The sequence below is a fragment of the Artemia franciscana genome, chromosome 2, assembly GCF_032884065.1.
Source record: "Artemia franciscana chromosome 2, ASM3288406v1, whole genome shotgun sequence".
In the NCBI taxonomy this organism is placed as follows: domain Eukaryota; kingdom Metazoa; phylum Arthropoda; class Branchiopoda; order Anostraca; family Artemiidae; genus Artemia; species Artemia franciscana.
In genome coordinates, this window is record NC_088864.1 from 66,769,731 (window position 1) to 66,795,682 (window position 25,952).

The 25,952-nt window shown below is 35.8% G+C and overlaps 2 protein-coding genes across 3 annotated transcripts in view; both read left to right on the plus strand.

Moving 5' to 3' along the window:
- Positions 1-16,241, plus strand: part of LOC136043982 (yemanuclein-like) — a 66,916-nt gene extending 50,675 nt beyond the window's left edge. Inside the window, exons 11-15 of the mRNA XM_065729067.1 lie at positions 2,455-2,640; positions 4,339-6,029; positions 8,272-8,429; positions 10,845-10,956; positions 16,099-16,241. Of these exons, the coding sequence (XP_065585139.1) occupies positions 2,455-2,640; positions 4,339-6,029; positions 8,272-8,429; positions 10,845-10,956; positions 16,099-16,130 (2,179 nt within the window). The 3' untranslated portion in view covers positions 16,131-16,241. The remainder of the gene's footprint in view (positions 1-2,454; positions 2,641-4,338; positions 6,030-8,271; positions 8,430-10,844; positions 10,957-16,098) is intronic.
- Positions 16,242-25,792: 9,551 nt separating this feature from the next.
- LOC136043986 (uncharacterized) overlaps positions 25,793-25,952 on the plus strand; it is a 36,770-nt gene continuing 36,610 nt past the window's right edge. Inside the window, exon 1 of one of the 2 annotated variants that reach the window (XM_065729071.1) lies at positions 25,793-25,877. Coding sequence is in view for 1 of the 2 variants with exons in the window: in XM_065729070.1 (XP_065585142.1) it covers positions 25,845-25,854 (10 nt within the window). In the remaining variant the exon portion in view is untranslated. The remainder of the gene's footprint in view (positions 25,878-25,952) is intronic. The other variant, XM_065729070.1, reaches the window with a different exon arrangement.

Sequence of the window (25,952 nt, forward strand, 5' to 3'; positions counted from 1 at the left end):
TATTATGTATATGAGGGCATTGCTCCTCCTCAACACCTCGCTCTTTATGTTTGACTTTGTCTCGATTCTTTAAGAACGACTCGTGAAACACAAGGTTTGTTTAATAAGAACGATAAGAAGCTTTTTGTTTAAGTACTAAAAAACTTTAGCGTAAAAAGCGAGGTTCTGAAGAGGATCAACCCCCCTCGTACACGCAATAATTTCCGTTCGTTTTAAGTTTTAGTGTTGCTCTTTACTTACAGTTGAAAAAACTTGTTTCTCTTATATTTAATTACGAAAAAACAGTTTTAATAGTTTGGCAAATTTGTCGACTTTAGCTTTTTGTGCCAAATTTTTTAAATTCCAAATTTTCTAGCTTTCATCATGTTCTTTTTTAATTTTTTAGCAAAATCAGTGAAAAAGTTCAAAAGCCGAATGCCAGGAAAAATGTAACAACACGTTATTTTTAATAAAAAAAATAGTATCTTACTAAGTGAGTAGGCTGCAAAAAAATAAGTGTTTCATTTGGAAATCAAGCATAAAGTACTTCATCAGTTCGATAATAAATTCGTCCTAACGGCTGGAAGCGGTAGCGTGCTTTTGTAATCCAAGTGGAAGCCGGAACTAGAGAAGTGTTTGAGGATGGGCTGTTCTGGCCTGGTTACTCATGTTGAGCGGGTGTTCGCACTAATTCTAGCTTCAATATCAGCAGAGACTTAGATCATGAGGCTGATTAAGAGGTGTAAACCGGGCTGAAGGGGGATCCCAGGAGCCAGAAGCATCCGCGTTGGAACAAACTGTGCTTGTGAGTGAGGGCCAAGTTGTTGCTCATCTAATATAATCAGACTGATTTCATTTTGCCATCTGTTTTACAAAATGTTTTTTCGCAAGATTAAGGCTCAAGCAAGCTCGGACCTGAGACAGGTTGGAATCGTGCTTCTCGTCTTTTCAAAACTACGTTTCCCCCATCCAAGTTCCAAGACAAATGACCTTTCGCAACAAGTCTAAGAACCAATCTCGGTGGGGGGGGGGGGGGGCTGGGGAATTTTTAAGAAGCGCATTTTTTGTATGTGATTATTGAGTCAATGGACCTTTTTAGCCTGCTCCTCAATTTTCTTTGGTGACTCCGCCAAGAATTTTGATAAATAATCATAACTCAGAATTTTGATAAATAATCATAGCTCATAATTTTGATAAATAATCATAATAATCAAATAATCAGGACGGTGCATCATAGGTGAAATCAAGAAGAGGGGGTGGGCTCCACATTTACTGGTGTAAAACTCATTTATACATTCATTAGCCCTACGTCCTTGTATACTGCATTACATCAGTAGCCTTCAGTAGTCAGTAGTACTGTCAGTAGCTTTACATCCTGAAAGAGCTGATCCTTATGAGAATGTAGACCTTATTTTAGTTAGATGGACTAAAAAAAAAAATTTGGCAGCTATTTTTCCAGGTGTGAAGGCAGAACAACTCCAATAATGACGGACATTCACATAAATGTTGGACATTCGCTTAAAATATTAGCAAACTACTAGTTTTAAAATATAACCTACGCAAAATTGCCGTGATTTTTTTTTTATGCTGGATATTTTAAGAGGGGTCCATGGCAAAACACAAAATCGTAAAGAAAAGACAATAAACAGCTAGTGAAAAAATTGAAAATTATGCAAATATTTCGGTCAAGACCTCTGCCTGACCGTCATCAGTGTAGAATAAACTGATATAAATATATAATAAAAAAACATTAAAACAAAACACAAAACTAAAATATGATAACCCTTTCTCAGTAACAGTGAAAGGGTAACTGAATAAAAAACACAAGCCTAAATGACATTTCACAATTTCATCTTACTTACAGCACTCTTAAAGGCTAATTGTTTTCCAGGTAGATTATTATCAGATATTTTATCTGATTGTGCAACAAAAATTTGTGGATGTATGTGAAAACAATCAGAATTAATAATTTTGTCATAAATGGGACTTGAGAAGTTTCTCCAGCTACGTTTAGGGGTAAAGCAAAGATAGCTGTAAAGCAAAAGGCTTTTTTTTTATCTCAGCTGCCTCCCTGAAAATCTACATGAGACCTTTAATGGGGGCAATAATAGAGGTGCTGTCCAATAAGATGAAATTGTGCGGATACTCGTACAAATGTCGAGCCAAGGCAGAATCAAAAATCTCAGGCCTTTGGCGTAGCCTCATGGCCTTGGTTATTGAAGACCAATGTTCTAATAACCTCCCCCCCCCCCCTAATTGCTGCTGGGCTCTTCCAATACAAAAACGGTCCATAGCAGTTTAATCTCAGCCCAGTAGGTGTGAATTAAAGTTTCTAAAGATTATTCGTGCTAGCCTAGACCTTTAAGTTATGGGTATGATATTCTTTTTATAATATAGGTTTAATTTCATTAGAAATAATGATAAGATTAATTTTGTTTTGATTTTAAGCGGCGTAATGTTTTTTGTCTTTTTCAGGGAACAATTAGGCAAGATAATTTTTTTGAAGTCTCATCATTTCAAGATAATCAAAAGTCGGAAAGATTCACCAAAAGAAGCGATAATGCTTTTTCTTCGCAATGAAGTATCACTTGCCTTTTTACCAGGATTCTTTTGTGCTGAATTCCTCTACGACGTCACTCAGCAATCCCATTACAACATAACGTGAGTACCGGAATTTTGTAGACGTAGCGTTTTGGGAAAGGAATTTCAGCTGAGAGGCTAGTAGGTCGGCTCTCAGCAATAGAGCTCACAGGTTCTAATCTTTCTTCACCAAAACTGAATACATGGAACAGAGGAACTTTTCATCTAGGAACGAGAACAGGGGAGGGTAGTTAATAAGATGGATTTACCTTACAAGGAATCGAAAGGAAGCAATGCTAGTGGATGGGTTTTTGCGGTTAAACAAGAGGCTGGTGAAATCAGACCCGGATGTATATAAAGTTGGCACTAGCAAGTAGTGTTTTAAACCATCAAAACCTATATTAGTGAAATCTACAATTTTTGTAACGACAAGCTGCACTGGGGTCCATTGAGGGGATACCCTCCCTTCCCTAGATCTCGATTTTGTTTGTACTTTCATTTAAAAACTATAAAATTGGTCTCCCTAGAATTAAAAAAAAAAATTAATATTCCTCTAATTTTCTTAAATTGACGTTACTGATTGGAATGACTTTAGTATGTGCTGCACCAAAAGAATTTTTGGTCAAGGGGGCTTATCAAAAGAAATTTTTTCGGTGGGGGTGATTTTTTGTTACCTTTATTAGCGCAATCAATTGAATTTTAGGCGGCGGGAATTTTCCGCAGGAGTAATTGATCGTCGGAAGTGTTTCACTTTTGAGGGAGAGACGGATTTTCTAGAATTACCATCAGAAATTGAATAAAGAAACTGAAATTTGTAGATTTGAATATTGAACAAATCTGGGGTAATACGCTTGTGATTGCTTGTATACGTAAATCTGGTACGGTACTCGGCGAAACAATATGCTCAACACATAGCTATCTGCTGTATTTAGCGAGGATTATTTTCTATTGAAGTACCATTGTTTCTTTATGTTTGGTTTAAATGTTAAGAAATGTCAAATAATTACATAAAAATAAAATTAACAAGCATAAATTGTCTATAAGAATTAAATTTTGTTGGCGAAATCTAGTTCTGCGTGTACTTAGGTCGTGAGTTCTTTCATCAAAAAAATTGGCAATGACAATGTTATGCGTGATCCCAGTGACAATAGTAATGACAACGGTCATGACAGTGGTTAAATATGGTTATGAAGAATGGGCGCTCCGAAAAGCGGATGAAGAATTGCTAGATGTTTTCCAGAGAAATTGGCTACTAAGCATATCACCAAGGTCGTCCTGGTACCTGGCTGACAGACCGTATTTCAAACAGCAGACTGTACGAAAAATGCGGTTTCATCCTGCTTTCTAGCGCTCTAATGAGAGAAAGGTTAAGATGGCTTGGGCACATTCTGCAAATAAGGGTGACAGATTCTCGAAGATCGTCCTTTTTGGCCAACAGTCAAGGGTTAAACAAAAAGCAGGTCGTCCACCGTTGGGGCGGGAGGATGTCAAAAAGAAACATTTAAGGGAAATGGGAACTTCCTGGGAGCGTGTAAAGAGGGAGGCTTTGAATAGATTGGGATGGAAGAGGAGCGTATGTAGCTGTGTTGTCCTCAGGTTGCTTGGTTTTGCGGTTAGTTGTTTGTAGTAGTAATATTCGTAATGGTATACGTCAGAAAAAAAAGGTTACGTGGCATTGAGCTGCTAAAAAAAAGAAAAAGTTATCAAAAGTGTTTCGCTTAATGTTAACTTCAACTATCAAACAAAGACTAAATAGATTAATAGTCTTCTTTTTTGCAGATCTGGAAGGAAGCTAACGGCAAAAGAAAGAAAGATTGACCATGCACGTTTATCTGCCACCCTCATAAGGCCAACAAAACCTCCGAAAGTTCTGTCACCTATTCCTAAGCTTGTGAAGAAATCGAAAGCTGCTGTTTCCAAGAAAAGTGTGTCCTCGTCAAAACTGACAGAATTATCAAAGGAAAGTAAGGTTTCTAATTGGGATGTGTCGAAGAAAATTGAAATGAAGATTTTGGCGGAAAAAGAAGAACAAGTCCCAGAAAAAAGGCAAACTGTAAGCCTGAAACGGGCACGAACTGATTCTGTCGAAATTTCCGAACATAAAAGGTATGCCCAAGACAAGCCAAGGATCACGGTCTCAACTGTAAAAATTCCAGAAAATAGTCGGATGAAAAGTTCACCCTCACATAGGTCAGAATCACCCAATAAAGCCCCCCAAAATTCACCCCAACCGGCTGTTGCCTCTTCTATTCCACCAGATAATTATAGAGCCACTGTTGTCAGTGTTGAAAACACATCAGAGACTGCCAGGCTGCCTAAAATTCGATCTCCAAAACCGAAAGCTGTAAAACAGCCGAAAGAAAGACATACTGAAGTCATAAATATGGAACATAAGCCTGCCCCTAAATCCACCTTCAAGTTGCATACAGAAGCCGAAAAAGCACTTGAAAGTATTCTGCCGCTCATGAGTCCTACTTATGGATACGCTAGTGAGGTAGAGCAAGTATCTTTTCAAGAGGAGGACATTAATCAGTGTTTAGATGCCGTTCCTGAAGAGAAGTTAGCTGTGAAGGACATTGAAAACTATGAACCAGCATCTTCTTCTGAAGATGAAACACAAGTCAGTGAAGAACAAGACCAGCTTGATCTTTCTTGGGTCTTCAATGATCTTTCTGAAATTTCTCAAAAGGCTAAAGACTCAGAGAGAGACTTTGGTGATAATAAAAAGTTGTCCCAAAACAATGAAGAAGTACAAAACAACCCTTCTAATGCTGGGAAAACGACCGATTACAATAAAACTTCAAATCCTAAAGTGGTGGTTCTACCCCCCAACACAAATGTGAAACATGACACCGGTGAAAGTATCTACGACGAGAAAATGAATGATATTTTTGGGAAAATGTTTGAACTAACCGAAAGTGTGATTCGGGATAATAAGACACAAAAGTGCAACAATGGTCAACATGATGCAAAAGGGCATAATAGTGATAAACACAAAATGCAAAAGGAAGTTCATGAAACAATCCCCAGTTTCTCATCAAAGAAACATAAAGCACTCCAGTATCAGAAATCTGAATCATCTGAGATGTATTATTCTGATCCAAATCAGAAAGCCTATCTTGATTTCCTGAAAAATCATCGTAGTAGCTATATTCCATCCGAACTAGATGTTAAACCATCAATAAATTGTCCCACACACCCTAGTAGTCTAAGCATATCACCAAGGTCTAAGGACCGGGCCATTAATAGCAGAGTAGTAAGTGATAGTAGCAAAAAAAGTGGAGAATCAAATGGTTTTTCAGTAAAACCAAGTGACATTCCTTCTTATTCTGCTGCTCAATACTTTAATCAAAAAGATACAGACTTCCATGGAGGGACCAGAAAAGATGGAAGGAAGAGTGACAGTGGGTCTGGAAGTTCTCACCAACGTTTGTTCCACGACTCTCTGCATGGTAAACTCAATCAGAGTGGTAAGTTGGTTCTTGATTATCTCATTGAAATAAATTTGAACATGTTTTCTGATTGGGATAAATCGTCACCTAATATGAAAGAAATTGAGGATACGAATTAGTTTTGTCGAAAGTTAAGAACATGTTGAATGAATTGGTATGAAAGGCCCTAGAATTATTGAATCATTCCATGGTGAACGATTATGGTGATATGGTATGGTGAATCAATATTGTGACCAGGTTTGTTATTGCCCTAGCTGTGTGAACGAATTAATGGCATATTTTAACTTGAGAGAGCGTGATGTTGAAAAATTATATAGCTGTGTAATTGCTATACAAGTACTTATCACCAAAGCAGCATAGCACCAAATTATTAACTGCCGGGAATTTCGCTTAAAATAAAAGTATAAGGGGCTCCAAAGATGAGTGTTGAAAGTCTAAAATCATGAAAATGCTTTTTTTTGGAAAAATGCTTATATACCCAATGTCCTATGCAAAATTGCCATGTAATAATAATTTGATGTTAATAATATAGCCTGAACTTGACTGACTGTGAATTAACAAACATCAGGAGCCACAATTATCATGTCAAGAACATATATTAACATTGGAAATTAAATTAAAAGTCGGAGAAATATTCTGGGTGGGGGATCCAACATAGTAACTTATCCCATCTTCATTGGCTCTGATGCTCTTCCGTGCATGGTTCAAAATGAGGTTTTGAGTTCTTTTCAGTTTGAATTAGCTTCCGGAATAGGAACTTTCAGTAGTATTCAGCAACCCCCATCAGAATTGGTGGCAATCTTAAAAGATATTTAGAACTGCCTCGACTCTGATGCCATTCCGTGTATGGCTGAAAAAGAGGCTTTTGAGTTCTTTTCAATTTGAAGTAGCTTCCGAAATAGAAAGTCCCAGTAGTATTCAGCAATCCCATCAGAGTTAGCGGTAACCTAAATGATAGTTAGAACCGTATTGCCTCTGATGCACTTCCGTGTATGGCTCAAAATGAGGTTTTGAGATCTTTTCATGAAAATGACTTTCGCTTGTAATTGGAATTATATAACTTTTACAATTACATAGCTTATAGGCATTATACATTTACTTCACATTGCTCTGTTTTAGCGAGAAATTGGTTGCTAATCTTTGCACTAGTAATACTGCTGTAACATAACTACTTGTATTTAGAATGTAGTTCTATGTTGATGTAGAAAAAAACGGAATACTTTTATTCCAATTTAGTTCGCCATCCGTAGAGTTTGTCACTGACATCCCAAGAAAATAAATGCATGACAATGTGAAAATACTGAAAGAATGGCTTGAAGCCAATGGGTTGAAGAATACCTAACCTGGAAAAGGTTTAAGGCCCTATAAAAGCCAAATTTGATTGTTTAAATTTGTTTATCTAATTTTCAATTCTTAGCTATTTCTCAAAACTGGATATTAAACATTGAAAAAAAGGATCATAGGGCAATTCTGCATCTTGAGGTACTATTGTGACTGACTGATTAGATACACAGGGACAGGTGACCGAATTCTCTGGGCTTGATCACAGTGTGGGTTCCATGGCAACAGCTACAAATATCTTTTAAGATCATCACCAATTCTGATGGGGTTTGCAGAGTACTATTGGAAGTTACTATTTTGGAAGCTACCATGCAATCCCCATGCCCTCTCAAGACCAGAACGTAATTTGCGCTTTACTGAAAGCGAAAGGTATTTTAAATGTCTTCACTTCTTCTTTCTTTAATAAATAAAGAATTATTGAAATTTTAAGGAATAATCATCAGTATATCTACATTAAACTTACAATCTACAGTTATTCGTTTTTGTTCCAGTTAAGTACAAATTGTGGTCTGGTCTTGTGAAAGTATGGGGGTTTTCAGTTCTACTCATGATAATTTTTGCCCGATTTGAGTTTGACTCGGCTATTTATTATAATTTCTGTTCGTTTTGGGTTTCATTTATTTATTTATTGTAATTTGTGGTAGTATTTCACTTAGAAGATTATTTGACTTTATTTCTGCTCATTTTTGGCTGGGTCGAGCTCTATACTTTTCTTTGAAAAACTTTTTTGAAGAAATGGTTAAACTAGATCAGGGCTCCTTGCCAGCAAAATGAGAGTTGAAGTCTACAAACGTGACTTTTTTTGTTACAATGCTTGTATGTTCAACCCTACCTGGAAACTTGTTTAACTTAAACCTGAAGTTTTTTGGAAAGTAGTGTTTATTTCAAGAATACTTTGACAGAAGTTTTGACTTTTCAGGCGACATGAGTCATCAGTTATCTTGTCAACCCTATGCGTCGGAGAGACCGGAGACTGCACTAAATTTTTCTCGTAGCTCAACAGTTACTTCAGGGTTGTCAGCTTATACATCAGTGCAGAGCTACAATAATTCAATGTCCTATCAAGGTGAAATACAGGTATGCATGGCCAAGGCTGTATAAAAAAAATTTGCTCAGAGAGGGGAGGACTGCATTTTACTTGCATTTTTAAGGCAAATTGGTCAGTCGGTAACATATTTAAGTTTCTAGGAGAAATACTTTCTTTACCTGTATTTTTATGACGAATTAACGAGTCAGAGATACATTCTGGATGGGGGCTGAGGGAACAAACGTAGTAACCTATCCCATCCTCCTCACCTCTGGATGTGCTACTGTGCATACCTCGTAATGAGATTTTGATTTCGTTTCAGTTTGGATTTCGATTTTAATTCAGAATGAAAAATATATAAGCCCTGTGATCTCATGAAAGACCAGGGATTGGAAATTTGTCTAGCCTCTGAACCTCGCGTAACCCAGGATCTATTCTGAAATGCACTTAGGAAATATAAGAATCACGAGGATGAAATATGCCCCCTTATTTTGTCCTTTACGGTTCGATATCTTCACGTAGGCACATCCATACCAGTTTGTTTAAAATATTTCTGCGCACTAAGATTCTTTAAATTAAGTTGAAGTGGGAGAATAAGATCTTTAAATTTGGTGAAGTGTTATCCCCCTGAGAGGCTTCGATGTCCCAGGGTAGTATGAAAAATAGAAACCAATGAACCAATACTAAATTTCTGGTGAACTAATTCTTGCCCAGAGAATGAGTAAACTCCATGGCTTAACCAAAAATGTGATTAGTTCTTTATTTGGTCCCACACTTCTAATAAAATGTTTGTTCAATCAAATTCACCAAAACCTTAAAAAATTTTGAAAAAGGGCTCTAAAAAAGTCTGGCTATTTAAAAATTCAACTGAAAAATTTGAAAAATGTGAAAATTTGATTGCTAGAAAAATGTAATTTTCTTAATAAAATTTAATTGAATTCTATTTGGTGGTAATTTTAATTTCAGTGGTTATTTCTGGAAGCTTTGTCTCGGAAGTTACTTTTTTTAAGTAATACATGCCAAATTGCTTATAGCATGCGTGACCTTTATCAGGTAGATTAAGCTGTAGCAGAAAGTGGGGCTGATGGGAAATCAGCCTGAGGAGGGGAGAGGGAGCTCAAATTTATTATCAGTAATTTTGACATGACTTGACGCTTAATATTTCTGTCCTTGTTAACCAAAAATCGAAGAATTATACCTAAATCTAATTTATCTTATACTCATAATAACTCGTAAATATATAATATATAGCTTATGATAGCTCATTAGTCCACAACACTAAAAACGCTCATAAAACATAACGCATAAACACTCATAATACATAATGCATAAATAGCTGCTTTGTTAAAGCTATGGCGACAAAACTATTTTTCTATTAAACAAGACAATTAAGGGAAAAATCTATTATATTTTTTCTAGATCTCCTAAGAAATCGATCGTATTGTTGATCCATTTTAATAGTAACATAAAATATTCTGAATGTTTGTATAATCTACCTATTTTCGAACCATAGTGAAATTCCAAGAAAATATTTACAAAACCTCGAAAATTGAACAATGAAAAATACATAAGGTGTAAACATTGAATTATAAATTGTAGCAAGTGTTTGTTTATCAAAGCGACCTTTCACCCGGACTAGCAGGCCATAAGTTTTCCCAATACAGACGATAACACTAACTCCCGCGTAGCTTTAAATGACGGACCAAAACTATCCAAGCCAACCCAAAAAAGGCAACCCAAGGTAATTAATGTAATCTTTATCAAAAATATTCAGTGACCCCAACCTAATTGGATTATGCTGGAAGTCCCTATTATGAAATATTATTGAAATATATATGAAACATTATGAAATTATGAAATAATTAAATCCCTAAATGGGATTTGCCAATAAGAATTCTGTTTTAGTAGGTTCAATCTCTAATCCTATCTCCCGTAGATGTGAGTGTAATATATTAATTGCATTCTCTTTTAATATTAAATTGTCCAAAAATAACAAAATATCATCAGCATACGACAAGTGGCTAATGTCGATACCATCAATCACATATGGGGGTAGGTACTGCGTGGCTGTTCTAATTGAGTTATTAAATATAAAGGGGCTAAGAACTGACCCTTTTTTACTCCACAACGTAAAGAAATTCGGTCTGAAAGTCGCCCTCCCGATACACTGGCCTATAAATGGGTTGAAATATCAACACCGCACACTAATAGTTGTTTTTTTAAATTATGATGGTGTTCCTATATTTCTAGAAATATTGCGTGTGCATTTTGAAGCCTTACACCACTTCAAAAACCCAGCTGAAGGTCCCCCACATCACATTGTGGAAGATCGTCCTTTCCGGCCATCCATCTAGGGATGGATCAATAATGCTGCTTTATCTTTGCAATTGTCTTGTCTTGATTACCAAATTTGTAAACTTATCACAGTAAAGGAATGCCTAATAAATTTGATTTATCACTTTTAGCGTTCGTATCCACAAGGGCAACATTCTTCGAGGGATCAGGTGGCGAATGATCAACATAAATTGAAGATGCCTACTCCTTACTTTGATCCTCATAATCTACCTAGTCAAGCAGGTTGGCCTTACTTTTTATTAACTATTTTGCAAGAGCGTTGTTTTTTTTTTGTTCTGATCATTATAACAAGTAAGTTAAAATTGCACTCCATGCCCAAATATTTAATTTGATGTGACTACATGTCCTGGGGATTCTTTTTCTGTCTTCTTATGATAACCATTAGTTAATGCTCCGTTGCCATGGTGGGAACCTTGATAGAGAGAGAGAGAGAGATAGAGAGAGAGAGAGAGAGAGAGAGAGAGAGAGAGAGAGAGAGAGAGAGAGAGAGAGAGAGAGAGAGAGAGAGAGAGAGAGAGAAAGAGAAAGAGAAAGAGAGAGAGAGACTTCTATTATACATATGATCCATATACAAAAGAACCGTATCAGCCACTTTAGAAAGTCAAACGCTTGTTAGTAGTGGCTGATAAACATTCAGTGAACAACAATACCGACAGCATTACCAAAAAAAAATAAAATGAAATGAGATCAAAAAGGGGGAAGAGAAAACAAAAGTAAAATAAAGAAGAGAGAGAGAGAAGACAAAAATCCTACTTAAAAAACAAGAGAATAAGCCATCCCATTAAAATTATTTACTTAAATGTTCTTAAAATTATTACCATTAAAATTATTATTCACTTCAGTCTACTCTTAAATTGGCTAACATTTTCTGATAACCTTATACTCTTTGGTAAAAGATTCCATACTACTGGTCCAGCAAACCAGGGACTAAAACTTGTTCTCTGAGGGCTGCGACACTCGTATGCCAAATCATCCATATTTCTTGTCTCATAACTGTCGTACGAAGAATTCCTTGTAAACATTTGACAACAAATTTTAGGGGGCAAACCATAAACCTTGGCAACTGGATTTTAAATATTTGATAATTCTCCGTATTTTGTTGGTAGCCAGACCTCCCATGAACAAGTGCAAAGACGTTTCATTAAACCCCCTGGCCGGAGTCTGACTTCATAACAGGGCCTCCAAAACTCAAGATTTTCAGAATGCTGTACCGCTGACAGAAGTGACGCAATATTTACTTAGAAACTACTGCAGTTCAAAACCTTCTTAAGTTTTTATTCCTACCAGATCTATGTTTTCCCTTAGTTATATAGGCCCTGAAGTCTAGAACAGACTTTCCGCAGAGGTAAAAGGTAAGAAGATCCTTGAGGAGCTCTTTGCTTCTTTGCCATGTATTTGTTTTAGCAAATATCCTACAGACGGATTGATTGATTGATTGATTTTGGAGCGAGTTTACGCTTTTGTGTGGTTAAAAGAAATTTTGTTTCTTATGTTTTGTGATTGGGTGAGTGTCAGTATGTGTCAAAAATTAGGATGAGTTGTAGATTATGAGTGTGGGATTCATTTGAATTCGCTGTAAACACATTAACTTTAGAATTGTTGATTAATTGTAAGGGATTTTTTTTCTGAGGAAGTGTGGTAATGGCTGTTTTGTGTTTTATGGATCGTCCCAATGCGCTAATTTGCACCAGGACTTATTGTGAATTTAATGTGGTAATGTTTATCTTTGTTTTTTTAGTATAATATTAAGATTTAACTGTGTGTGTTTGTGGCCCATTTGTTAATATATTTTTTGCAATGTGTTAATATTTGTGATTTGGTAAAATTTATTATATTTAGTTTACCTATTGTTGCTAAAAAGAGGGATATATTAACAGGATAAGATTGTTTTGGTGTTACTTGGTTGTTTTACTGTTGTTTTTTTTTTTTTTTTTTTTCATAGGTATGTATTTTGGGGGTGATACCTGACACGGGGATGCCATGGATATTCTTTGGTAGCCACAACACTTGGCTGGGTAGAGAATTTAAAGTGGCGAAACCCTATAGGCCAGTGTATTCTCCTGATGAGCCCTTGTGTTGGGTTGTTGCCTCTGAATTATTTGTCTTTATTATTTTTTCTATTTTTTGGTAAATGACGACTTATACTTATTGACGACATGACTGCCTGTCCATGGATTATTCTTTATGGTTGATTGTGTATGGCTATGCTGTTTGACCTATGTGATTGTATGGATGAGTAGGGTTAAGGCCTCATTCAAGTGCTGGTCTATATTAATCACTAATTTAGGAAAACAGTCTTCCTTTTCTCCTTCTGTCTCTCTCTTTTTTTTTTTCTTTTTTTTTGTGTGTGTGTGTGTTTGTGCTGTTGCATTGGTGATTTCTCTTTTCATTATATATATATATATATATCATATATATATATATATATATAAATCCTACATAGAAACTATGGGTGAAATGCAAATTTTACGGTCCTTGCCCTGGGGGCTGTGGAACCGCCCCCGGTGGTTTGGGGTGGTTGGTGTCGGTATCCGTGGAACCAAAGTTGTTGGACCTTTCGACTATTTTGATCAGAATAGTTTTCTTTTTACAAATTTTGATTAGTTCTGGGAAAGGGACATCTAAATAGGGCATGTGGAGTAGAGGACTCCTGCCTTCTGGTCACTTTAGAATATCTCCTGAGCATTTCCGGAAAGTTTTGACTTAATACCCTCAGCCGTCTCTATTATATTTCTGATAGTTTTTTGAAAACCAGCATGTACATATTGTTTTGATTTTGTTGAATATCCCCCTCAGCATGTTTTAAAAACAAAGGCAGGTAAGAGTGGTCAAAATTGAAACCACCATTTAGTCTGAGTTTCAAATAGTCACCGTTTCAAGAAATTCTAGTCACAAGTAGCGGCAGTTGCAGTCACAGTAGTAGTAGTAGTGGCTCTGAAAGTTTTAAGTTAATGCCCTCACCTGCAGGGGAGTAGCTCCAGCATTTGGGGGGTGAATCCCCTCATATACGTAATAAATTCTGTTCTTTTTAAGTTTTAATGTTGTTCCTAACTTTCAGTTGAATTTTTTTTATTTAATTTCTAATCGTTTTTTAAATAATGCTGGGAAATCCAGTGCCTCCTTCATGGAAAATTCTCTTCTCCCGTAAAATTCCTCCGTGGAGAAATCCTCCCATGTAGCCATCTCCCTCTGCACCTCCCCACCAGAAAAATCCCCCTGAAAACGTATGTATACTTCCCAATAACCAATACTATACGTAAACAATGGACAAAGTTTATAACTTGCAGCCTCTCCCCCGGGGACTGTGGGGGATTAAGTTGTCCTCAGAGACATAGTTATTAGATTTTTCGATCATGCTGAACAAGATGGTTATCTCAAAATTTTTATCCGGTAACTTTGGACAAAAAGTAGAGTTGGAGGGGGCCTAGTTGCCCTCTAATTTTTTGTTCACTTAAAAAGGGCACTAGAACTTTCAGCTCCCGTTTGAATGGGCCCTCTCGCATCATTTTAGGATGACTGGGTCGATACGATCACCCCTGGAAAAAAAAACAAAAAAAAAAACAACAAATAGGTAGGAGCTTTTATAGATAGGGGCTTGAAAACTCTACAGCAGGGTTCTCTGATACGACGAATCTGATGGTGTGATTTTCATTAAGATTCTCTGACTGTTAGAGGGTGTTCCTTCTTTTTTCGAAAATAAGGCAAATTTTCTCAGGCTCGTAACTTTTGTTAATTAGGACTAAACTTGTTGAAACTCATAAAAATCCGATTCTTTTGGTGTATATATCTATTGGTATTAAAATTCCGTTTTTTAGAGTTTTGGCTATTATTGAGCCGGGTCACTCCTTACAGTTCATCACCACGAATTGTTTGATATTCGTTTTAATTTCGTTTGCCCACGCTCCACCCTGCTTTCCTTTTCCAATACAGTTTTGCTTTTCCTTCGTTATTTTGTTTTTCATCCCTCCTCTTCCCCCATCATAAGAACACCCTAATTTAACTTCTTCCCACCCTGCTCCCGAGACCCCCTCTCATTATTTTTACCTTTATTGGCTGTCAAAGTGGTTTGAGTTTTCTTTTATGCAAAATATATCATGTAACAATCACAGCTTTTACTCCCTTGCCTTCTTTTGGAAAAGAGCATCAGCTTCCTAACTGCTATTCCTCTATATCCCTGTCCCTTTCCCCACCTCTTAAAACTCTAGATGATTTCACCCCCTAACCCTGGCTTTCTGAGGGCCCGACTCCCGAAATTAAAACTCTTTCCCTAGAATTAACCAAATGTTTAATTTCTAACCGTTTTTCAAAATATTGCCAGTAAATCGTCTCCTCCCGTGTAAGATTTCCCCCGTAAAATTTCTCCTAGAAACTCATGCCGTACGAAAATTTTCCCTGTGGAAAATAAATCCTCCCTTTTGGGAGGATTTATTTGCTTTTGGAGAAAAAGGGGCGTGGGGCATAGCTCCAATTTTTTGGTCACTTAAAAAAGGCACTAGAACTTCTGATTTCTGTTCAAATGAACCCTCTCGTGATGTTCTAGGACCATTGATTCGATAAAATCAGCCCTGGGAAAAAACAAATAAATACGTACGTGTGATCTTTCTTCTGACAAAAAAAAAACACAAAATTCCACTTGTTTTTCTTATTTTTAAGTAGAAGCTTGACACCTCTACAAGAGGGTTTTCCGATATGCTGAATGTAATGGTGTGATTTTGCTTGATTTAGTTCGCTTCACTTTGATGATTATGATCGTTTGATTTTTTCAAGTTATTTCCCCCTTTTTAGAAAATCTGGTAAATTTTTTTCAGGCTCATACCTTTTGGTCGGTATTATTAAACGTCATAAATTTTATTTATTTGGAGTCACCATAAAAGGCCTTTTCTCTTTTATGTATCAATTGTTATCGAAATTTAAGTTTTTTAGAGTTTCGGCCGCTCCTTTTGTAGAGTTTGCTACTACGAACCGTTTGATTGATAATGTTATCAAAGTACTAAGGATATGTTTCTTTGATGAAAAACCTTCCATCTCTTATCTCTTTGTCTTATACGTGAATTCCAAGAAAAAAGAGTTTGCTTTCGTGCTGCTAACGATCCCCTACAAAGGATTTGTTGTTCCTAAAGCAGAGAAACTTGATGTAGACTTCTATGATTTCCCAGGGAAACTTTTAATTTTTGAGGCGATTGAAACTAAGAAACCTAGACGCCTGAGCAACTAAGCTTTAGTTCTCTGATGAGGTTCCTCGTCCTTGGGGAGCCATATTGATTTGGTACCCTGAAATAGGGCTAATATAATGTCATAACATTTATTTTTTGTTATTCAGATTATTATCGTATGTTCAACTTATGGTTTTTCTTTTATTTTCAGGTTCTGAGAATTACCAAAGCTCCTGCAGATAGAAATTTCTACTTTATTACTTTATTAGTTATCGATTATTGCCCTGAAATTCAATCTGGTACTTTTAATTTGAAAATTGTGAACCGAATTATAAGCGATTTGGCATGTGTTAATCTTGTGCTTCTTCTTTTGCAATTCGTCTGTTGTAAGAAGTGAGAATGGGAAAATAGGACCAACTTAATTTATTTACTTAATTAGACCTACATTATGAAACACAACTGCCCTTTCTCTGAATCCTAATAACTGAATACTCTTTGTATATACAGCTAACAAACACTCTGATACCAGGGGTATTTCAAGGGGGAAGGGAGGGGTGAGGCTTTGTATCAAATAAAAATTACGGGATATCAAATTAAGAATTGAATTACATGTGATTTGGTATCTTTGGCTTTTTTTTGTTTGTACTTTCCTTCTTTCCTATTCAATATTTTGTACTATGTATCGCACCTTTGAGTCGTACTTCCCCATGACCATATCTTCCCTTGTGAAAGATACCTCAAATAGTACAGGACGATTTTTCTATACCAAAACACCTTACTCTCTCTCTCTCTCTTTCTTCTTTCACTTTGGGGTCCTAGGGACCCCAAAGTGAAAGGGAAAGTGGTGACGGGGTGAAACAGAGAACCTCAAAGTGGGATTAAATTTAGCTTACAAAAAGGATACTCATCCTATACGTGGGGTATACCTCCCTCCTAAGTTGAATGGCCACCAACACGCTGAATTGGCTGGAACCTCATGAGCAAAAAAAACACACAAGAAACAAAAAAAAAACATCAAAATCCCCAACTATAATAATACCCCGTCTTCCTTTTTTGGCCAATTTCCACTTTATTGGCCGAACCTCTGGGCCACATTTTGAACTGCCATGCCCTCAGCTTGGCCCAGGATCGATTGCCATTCAGCGTCTCTGAGATTCAGATTCATTTATTCAAAAATTCATATTCATCAAAATCTTCAACTTGCCCAAATGGAGAGACAAGCTCGACTACTGGGCAAGACATATAAACAAAATTTAACAATCCTCATTGATACAGAACAAACAAAAAATGAACCACTATTTCATCAATAAATAAAAAAAGAGTATCTTTAATGAGAGTATTTAAGGTGGAGTAAGTGGAGTGAGGCCAAAATAAAATAAAAAATATAAAATTTTTACCAACCGTTCTTGCAAGCAGATTCCATTATATAACTTTTTAATCGTCTCTTGAAAGATCCTTTTGGTAACTCAACAAATTTATTTAATGAATATTTGTTGGCTATTGATGGGATCATATACCGGAGGTTGAAACAGGATCTTTCATTTTTCACCAGAGGTAGTTTGTATGGGTGAACACATCTAGTTATCAGTGAATTTTGATGTTTGGACAGTAAATTCTGGTCAAAAAAGAAATTATGTACATGTTGAATCTTAAAAAACCAACTAGATAATAGGAGATGAGATTTCTGTGTAAGAGTCATTATGTCTAGAAACAGGTAAGAGGTACGTGTTTCAGAGTGGATATCTGTACTCCTCGGGTGTTGTAAAAACTTATCTAGAATTCGAATAGCTTTGTTTTGCAGGGTTTGTAGTGGTTTAATATGTGATTTAAAAGTCAGCAAAAATATAGCTGAGCAATATTGGATTTGTGCATCAATTAGGCAAAAATATAGGATTCTTAGAACCTTATATGAGAATAAAAATTTTAGTCGGTGGAGCAAACCTATATATCTTGATAATTTTAGTCTCAACAACGAAATTTGTGTTTTAAAATTCATGGTAGGGTCAAAAACGATACCTAAATATTTTGCTGTGTATACTCTTTTGATTTCATGAATAGTATCAATGGTAATTTCATTCAGAGAAATATTTTTCAACTTTTGATTTGATCTTCCATAAATAATAAATTCTGTTTTAACAAAATTAGGGACAAGTTTGTTAATTTGGAACCAATTTGTGATGGATTTTGCAACTTCAATCATTTTTTCTTTCAGTGCATCTAATGTTGGTGCTTTTAAACTTGCTGCAGTATCATCCGCAAACATAATTGTTAATGCATTTTCAGTAGTAGAATTAGGGAGATCATTTATATATATTAAAAATAATAGAGGTCCTAAAATTGAACCTTGTGGTACACCGATATTATTATTCGATGTCTCAGACGAATATTCACCATCAATATCTACCACAAACCTTCGATTGTGCAAATATGATTTGATTAATTTTAAAGGTACTCCTCTTATTCCCGTATTTTCAAGTTTATTAAATAGAATTTCGTGATTTAAAGTGTCGAAAGCTTTCTTAATATCAAAAAACAATGTAGCTGCTAAACAATCATCATCTAAAGCATCATTAATGAAAATGTGTGTTGCGGCGACAGCATCTTCTGTCGATCTTTCTTTTAAAAAACCAAACTGGAACTTCGAAAAAAAATTTATCTTTTCCAGAAATGATGTAAGTCTATATTTCATTATTTTTTCAAAACTTTAGCCAGTGGGAAAGGAGTGCAATAGGACGATAATTATTGGGATCTTGAGCCTCCCCTTTTTTAAATATAGGGATTATTTTAGCCTTTTTCAGAAGATCAGGGAAGACACCATTTTTTATGCTCTTATTTATAACATCTGCAAGAGGTTCATATATTACTCCTGATATTTTCTTTAAGAGATTTGTCGATATATCATCTACTGAAGCCGAATTTCCTCTCTTTAAATCACTAATAGCTTTTTGGTATTCATCAAATGATACTGGTAGCATATACAATGATTTATCTTCGTTTTGGGGCATAAATCGTGTATAATCTGATGGCTTATCCAAAAGATCTCTAACCAATTCTTCACCAATTTTACTGAAATGCTTAGCAAATAATTCTGCGATATCCTTTTTTCAGTTGATTCATTAGCGTCATTTCCATTATTAAGAAAAGTCGGTATTGCTCTTCGTTTATTTTTATTTAATTTATCACGCAATATTTCCCACATTTTCTGTTGGGACGCAGCTGAAGATATTTCCTTCTCATAATAATTTCTTTCACTTTCTCTCAAAGTTCTAGTCAGAGTGTTTTTGTACAATTTGAATTTCTGGATGTTTTCATCAGACGGATAGTTGCATTTAATTTTATATAGTCTATTTTTTTCATTAATACATTTTAACAGTCTCGGGGATATCCATGGTTTTTGTGGCATTGACTTGGGTGTTTTCCTTTTAACTTTCGGACTTATATCATTATAAACATCATTAAATGATTTATAAAACATTTCCAATGCCTTGTTTGCATCTTCAGTACTGACTACTTCCTTCCAATCTATATCTCCTAGCTTAATAATTAAATGCGCAATTGATTCATCATTTTTATATGACCTGTTTTTTCATTACGTTTATTTTTTTTTAGATCTGGCCAAATTAAATTCAGAAATTATCACACCGTGATCTGAAATATCGTTTAATATGACAAAAGTTGAAAAACAAATACTATTAGAAAAAATATTATCAATTAATGTTGCTCCAATATCATCTATTCGAGTTGGAATCAGACATGATGGGAGCAGTCCTTGACAAAGCATTAGTTCTAAAAATTCTCTTATCTTCGAATCATTTTGCTTTGCTTGAATTTTCATTAGGTCTAGGTTGAAATCACCAAAAATAAATATTTGCTTATTCATCTGTGATATTTTATTTGATAAAATTTCAAATTGCATCAAAAATTGATCTATACTTCCGGAAGGTGGGCGATATAAAGATATCATGATTGTTGATTTTTATTAACTTCACATTCCAGAATACACGTTTCAAAAATCATTTCTACATTCAAACTCGTTGGGTCTCGTCTTATTTTCGATTTTAACTCTTTTCTTATGATAAATCCTAATCCACCATGCTGATGGTGTTTTCTACTCTCGTGAACAAAATCATAATCAAAAAACTTTACATCATTAATATCTCTATCATTTAAGAAAGTTTCGTTTACCGCTAAAGCCTCAATTTTATATTTATTAATTATGTCATTTATGAACTCAATGCTATTAAGTAAACCTCTGCAGTTAAAGCTAGAAAAACGTACATTACTGCATGTGGGGATAGAATCATCCATAAATGAATATTTGTTTTTCGGGCTATCTTCCAAAATTACTGCTTCATCATCCTTCACATCTTTCAAGCATTCCAGTATATCAAAAGGATTTTCCTCTAACAGTTTAGTTCTGCTTGCAAGATCAGTTAAATTATGTAAACTCAATATCATAAATCAACAAAAAAGCCTCACTCCAGTTAATTAATAATTTAACAAAAGACCACTCAAAAAAGAAAACTAAGCTAATCACATATAACAACCGCATACGTCGGAGATATCCATTTCGTTTCGGTGGAGGTATGTTCATTCTTTTTCATTCAACAGAGAAACACGCATATTTTGGCAACAATGTGGGCACATCAACACATATTTGCGCATTTATATAATGGCTGTTATGAACAAATCCTAACAAATCACTAATAACGAGAAAAAATAAATAACACAATTTATTCGACTGGTGGGACGTCATACCACTTCTTTTTTTGTTTCACTCCGTCTTGGTCTATGTAGCATAATGTGGGTGGTACCGTGGGTGGGATCCATGCAATAAAACCTTTATCCTTCATTTCTTTCTTTTTTTGATTCAGCGTAGCGCGAATCTCCCTGCAAGTTTTACTAACATCATCACTGAAGAAAACTCCATTGTAATTAAATTTTGTCGCTTTATCAAGGTCTTTTTTCCAGGGCTGGTCACGTAATTGTTTATTCGCTTGAAGTACCGAGAATTTGTCATCCAAGTTCATGAGTCGTATTTTCACAAATTTGTCATGTACTTCTTTAACTTCAAAATAAATTTTTAGTTGTAAGAAATTTACCAGCAAGTGTTCCATTTTCGTCGAGGCCTCCGGCACTGAGGCAGCCTTTAAATTCCAAGCAATAACGTTGTCTTTCTTTTCCAAATTCTCTAATATGAGGACCTTATCAGTGAGAGGGCCCAATCCATGGGTTTCTTTCATTCTTATATCTTTTAATTCTGCCTGAATCTTTGTAATTGTATCCGAGTGGGTAGCAGTTTTAATTTCAGTATCATTCACTTTGGAGGTTATACCACTAATGTCTGAACGGATAATTCAGATCTCAAACCTTGTATCTCCTCCCGCGTTGCTTTAACTGTTTCTAAAATCTAATGGACCGAACTGGTCAGTGCATCAATCGAATCACGTATTGTCCCTTCGGCTGTTGAATCTTGCACAGATAATCGTGTGGATTCCATATCATTACATCTCTTTTTCCTGGTCATAATAACTATTCACAGTTGTTCACAAGATTGGCATAAAATAAGTCAAAATGCGCGCTCTCCAATACTGAGATGTTAACTCGAGGAGAGCATTGAATGAACTGAGAACGGTTGGAGCTATTGGCTACGAGCTCGTATATAGCCATCTAGGCCAGGTTTGGGATTTCGAAGAAGTGGATCCGCAAAAATAGCGGAAAATGATCGTGCTGAAACAGTGATGAGGGTCTCGGGTCCAGTCTCAGAGAAATTCATATGTCCACTAAGCCACAGGCAGAATAAAAAAATATTAGGGACAACTTCATATGGGTTCTAATTAGGTGACATTGCTGATCAGAGCCTTGTAGCATGATTAAATCAGAAATTTCTTTCTCTCACGAATTTACACTTTAGAGAAGCGAAAAGTAGGCATATGGTATATGAGACGATGCTAGGCGTCAGAAGGGACTAGCTCAACTAGCCTCTCAATCTCTAACCATGAAAACGTATCTACTATTTTAACAAAAAAAATGCAAAGGCTGTCAAGATTGGAATACAGGGAAATGGGGTAAAAATCTGAATGAAACATGATTAAGCTTTTTCTAGACTCCGTCCGATGGGAAAATCGTATGAAGAACAAACGCCGATGTCAAATGAATGCTATAATTGGATGTAGGACTCAAGGAAATAGGTTTATGGAGAATACATATCGATACCAATACACAGTAAAAGTAGGGAATGTGGCTTCAGGGTAAAGGTTTGGGAGGAATAGGTAATAAACGTTAATGAGAGAGATTACCTACCAGGGACCCTCGTTAGAAAGTCTAAGGCTCGGCAAAGCAATCATAGCTGGCCCAAGAATTTGCACTGAGGGAAGTGGTTATCCTTCATGACCTCCCGAGACGGTATCTCCCCATCAAGCAAGGTCAAATACGTCTTAGAGTTGATAGGACAAATTCCAGACTCCTTCCCGAGCTTTTCCAAACTTCTGAAATTCAATGCCACCAGACTTTTCCAAAAACCTGTCCAAGTCCACTCAATTCTACCCTTTGATCATCTCTGGTTTTCTCGAGTGGAACATATACCTTTTTCTACCCCTGGAGCTCCTTCGTCCTCCCGTTGTTTTTTAATTCTCCCACACTCTCCCTGTCTGTCATCGCAGACTGAATTTACAAATCATACTTCTTTTCTCTTTTTTGCTTTTCTCCAATTTTTCAGTCAGGCAAAATAAATCATCATTAAATACTAATTGGACTCTCTTTTTCTTAGACTGAGTATCTCCATCGTAGTCTTGTTTTACTTTTCTGTCTCTTAGTTTTTATTACTCTTGTGGTCAAATATATTTTCAGTAAATGGAACCTGAATTACCACATTGGGTTTTTCATATTGTACTAGAATGTCTCGAACGTTACAAGGAAAAGTACCTATTCTAAATTCCTATTCAATCTTCTCTGGTTCACGAAGTACCTCATTTTGGTGTCTACCTGTCAGTGCCTCATTTTTAGTGTTTATCTCTTGAAGTTTGTTATTTCCTGAAAAGGAATTTGAACAATCATGACTTTCAAAAAAAAAATTTTTATAAAGCTCGCAAAATAGTACTCAAAGAAAAAATTTGCAATATTTCACATAAAGTCTTTATCCATATTTATTCCTGAAAAGAGCATTGAATTTGCAAAACAGACAAACATGCTTTTCCAGTTTTGATACTTCTGATTATTTAGTAAGTACGTTGTTTTAGTTTGTATTATTAATTGAAAACTGAATTTTTTTCAACTGAAAATAATGAGCAATATTATAAATTAAAGCGAACAGAATTTCCGTATGTGAGGTGGACTGTCTCCTCCTCGATCTCTTAGCTTTTATATTAAATTTCTTTAATACTTTAAGAAAGCTTTCTATTCCGATTAAGCAGTCCTTGTGCTTCACAAGTTATTCTGAGAGAATTGTGACGCTAAGTCAGACTTTACCATATGAAGTGAGGGAGAGAGGAGGGGATAACCACTCTCACATATGGAATAATTTCTGTCTGTTTTAGATTTTATTTTTGCTCCTTACTTTAAGTTAAAAAAAATTGTTTTTTTGTTTAATTTTTGATTGTCCAATAATATCGGAAAATCTTCCTCCTCCTCCGGGTGAACCCTCCAAACAGAAAACTCCTCCATGGAAAATTCCTGCCACGTAAAGCCTTCCCTCCCCCCAAAAAAAATTCCCTAGGAACAATTCCATCCTGGCTGAAAGTTCTCCCAAGAAAATTTTCCGCGGCAATTCTTCCTGGAAAATGCTCCTTACTTTCAATTGAATTTTTTGTTAATTTCGGGTTGTTTTACAAGCCAAGCCTAAATTCCCCTCTTCCGAAAATTTTCCTTGAATTCCTCCCTCCCTCCAATGGAAAGTTTTCCCCCACGGAGAATTCCCCCATAAAGAATTTCTCCCGTGGAAAACCTTTCCCACGGAAAATCACATGCGACAATTTAGGCCCCACAGAAAGTATCACCTTTAGGTTCATCTCCTCATGCAAAATAGAGTCATCACTACGTGGAAAACTGTCCCCCACTGAATATTACCTTCCCCCCCCCCAAAAAAAGAACCTATATATTTCCCAACAACAAATAATAGGTCTAAACAATATAAAAGATTCATTTTCCCTTTTCACAGGGACCTTGGGGGCTCATATCGTGCGTAGAGGCATATTTTTGGGGCTTTTTAACTGTGCTGAACAATATGTCTTTCTCAAAATCTTGAACCGATACTTTCAAGGAGAGAAAGGATTTAGCTGCACAACAACATTTTTGGTCATTTAAAAAGAGCAATAGAACCTTTAATATCCCTTTGTACGAGTCCTTTTCCGATCTATTATGACCATTGGTTTTATATTATCATCCCTGGAGAAAATAAAAAAATCAAATAATGAAATATTTGCGAATCCGTGATCTTTCTTCTCGCAAAAGTTTAAAATTCTACATTTTTACGGATAGAGGCCTGGAACCTTTACAGCGAGGTTCTTTGAATCTGACGGTGTGATTTTCACTAAGATCATTCGACTTATGGGAGGGGGTTTTCCCTATTTTGAAAATCAGGTAAATTTCCTGAGGCTTGAAACTTTTGCTGGGTAACATTAAACTGCACGAATTTTAGGTATTTGGAATCAGCACGAAAAGTGGATTTTTTTCATGTATCTATTGTTCTCGAAATTTATTTTTTAGGGTTGCGGTTACTATTGAGCTGAGTTGCTCGGTCGCTCCTTACGTACAGGTCCTTACCATGATCTGTTTGATAATTGTACAGGGTAAATACACATTTCGTGAATTTTGCACTTTACATTCAATTAGCCCACCCCAGTAGCATTTTACTAGGCTAATAATTTAGGCTGTGTTTGAGAAAGTAGTTTTTTTTCAATCTGTAAGAGTATGCATCGTTCAAAAGTAGTGAAGATACATTGTGAGTTGATAAAACCAGCACTTTTTATAATAACATATATGTAATACATACATGCTGGCACCAAGTTTTCTCATGAAATAGGTGAAATAAATCGTGAGACAAAACTTCTAGCATTGAAGAGTTATCAATATTAACCAAGTGTTTGGCTAAACAGACAAAATCTTACTTAAATGACAAGAGTTCTTAGTTTCTCCCGGGCGTCTTAATATTCTGAAAAAAATTACACGCTACTCCACTATATTAACGCGCACGGCTTATAATTTCTGACATCAGGCCCTCGAGCAGGTAGGTGTTTCTTGACATCTGAATACGACAGATTGTTGCTTTGGTGATTTCCACCACATTTGACACAAATAAAAGACTGCACCTGTCACGTCTTTTTATGATAACAACAATATGAACCCTCTATACATACAACCTACAATATGTATCTATGATACATGAACAGCATTTAAATACGCATTTCAATCAAAAATTACAACGTTGGTGGAATTTTTATGATAGCTAGCCACAACAACCAGCATAAATCCTTCAACTCTGACTAGTCAGTAGTTTCTTTTCCATTTTTGCGCATATGCTAGTATGTAGCATCATATTAGCATACCATGCTCGGAAAGCATGGGAACATCAGTTTAGTATTATAATTCCGCCTTGTATTGTGTTGATTCAACCTGTCAGCAACATTTTTTGGAAATGGATAATTTTTGGACAGCCGGCTATGACTGAATAGTTATTATAATTGGACAGCCATCTGAAACTTTGAGGGTCCTCTTGGCTGCTCGATCAAAGTCAGTCCTCGTGATGATAGTGTAAACAATGTAAATACAGACAAGGCTTTATAAATAGATTGAAACAGAAATAAAAATGTGCTGTATCCAAATGATCGCAAATTTTTACACCATTGTGGTATGTCGATAAAAGTTGGTATTATATCGACATCTATGCATAGAATTTCAGTTTTAAATAGATGACATTGCTTTGGTCATATTTTCAAAATACAAAATACGTGGATATTAAGGATGATCATATGTAAGCCAGGCTTCTTTTTCTGGGTAAGGGCTATATTTGTACGATTATTCCTCATTTCCTCAAGATTTTTTGGTTAAATCCATCTAATTGTCTCTCCA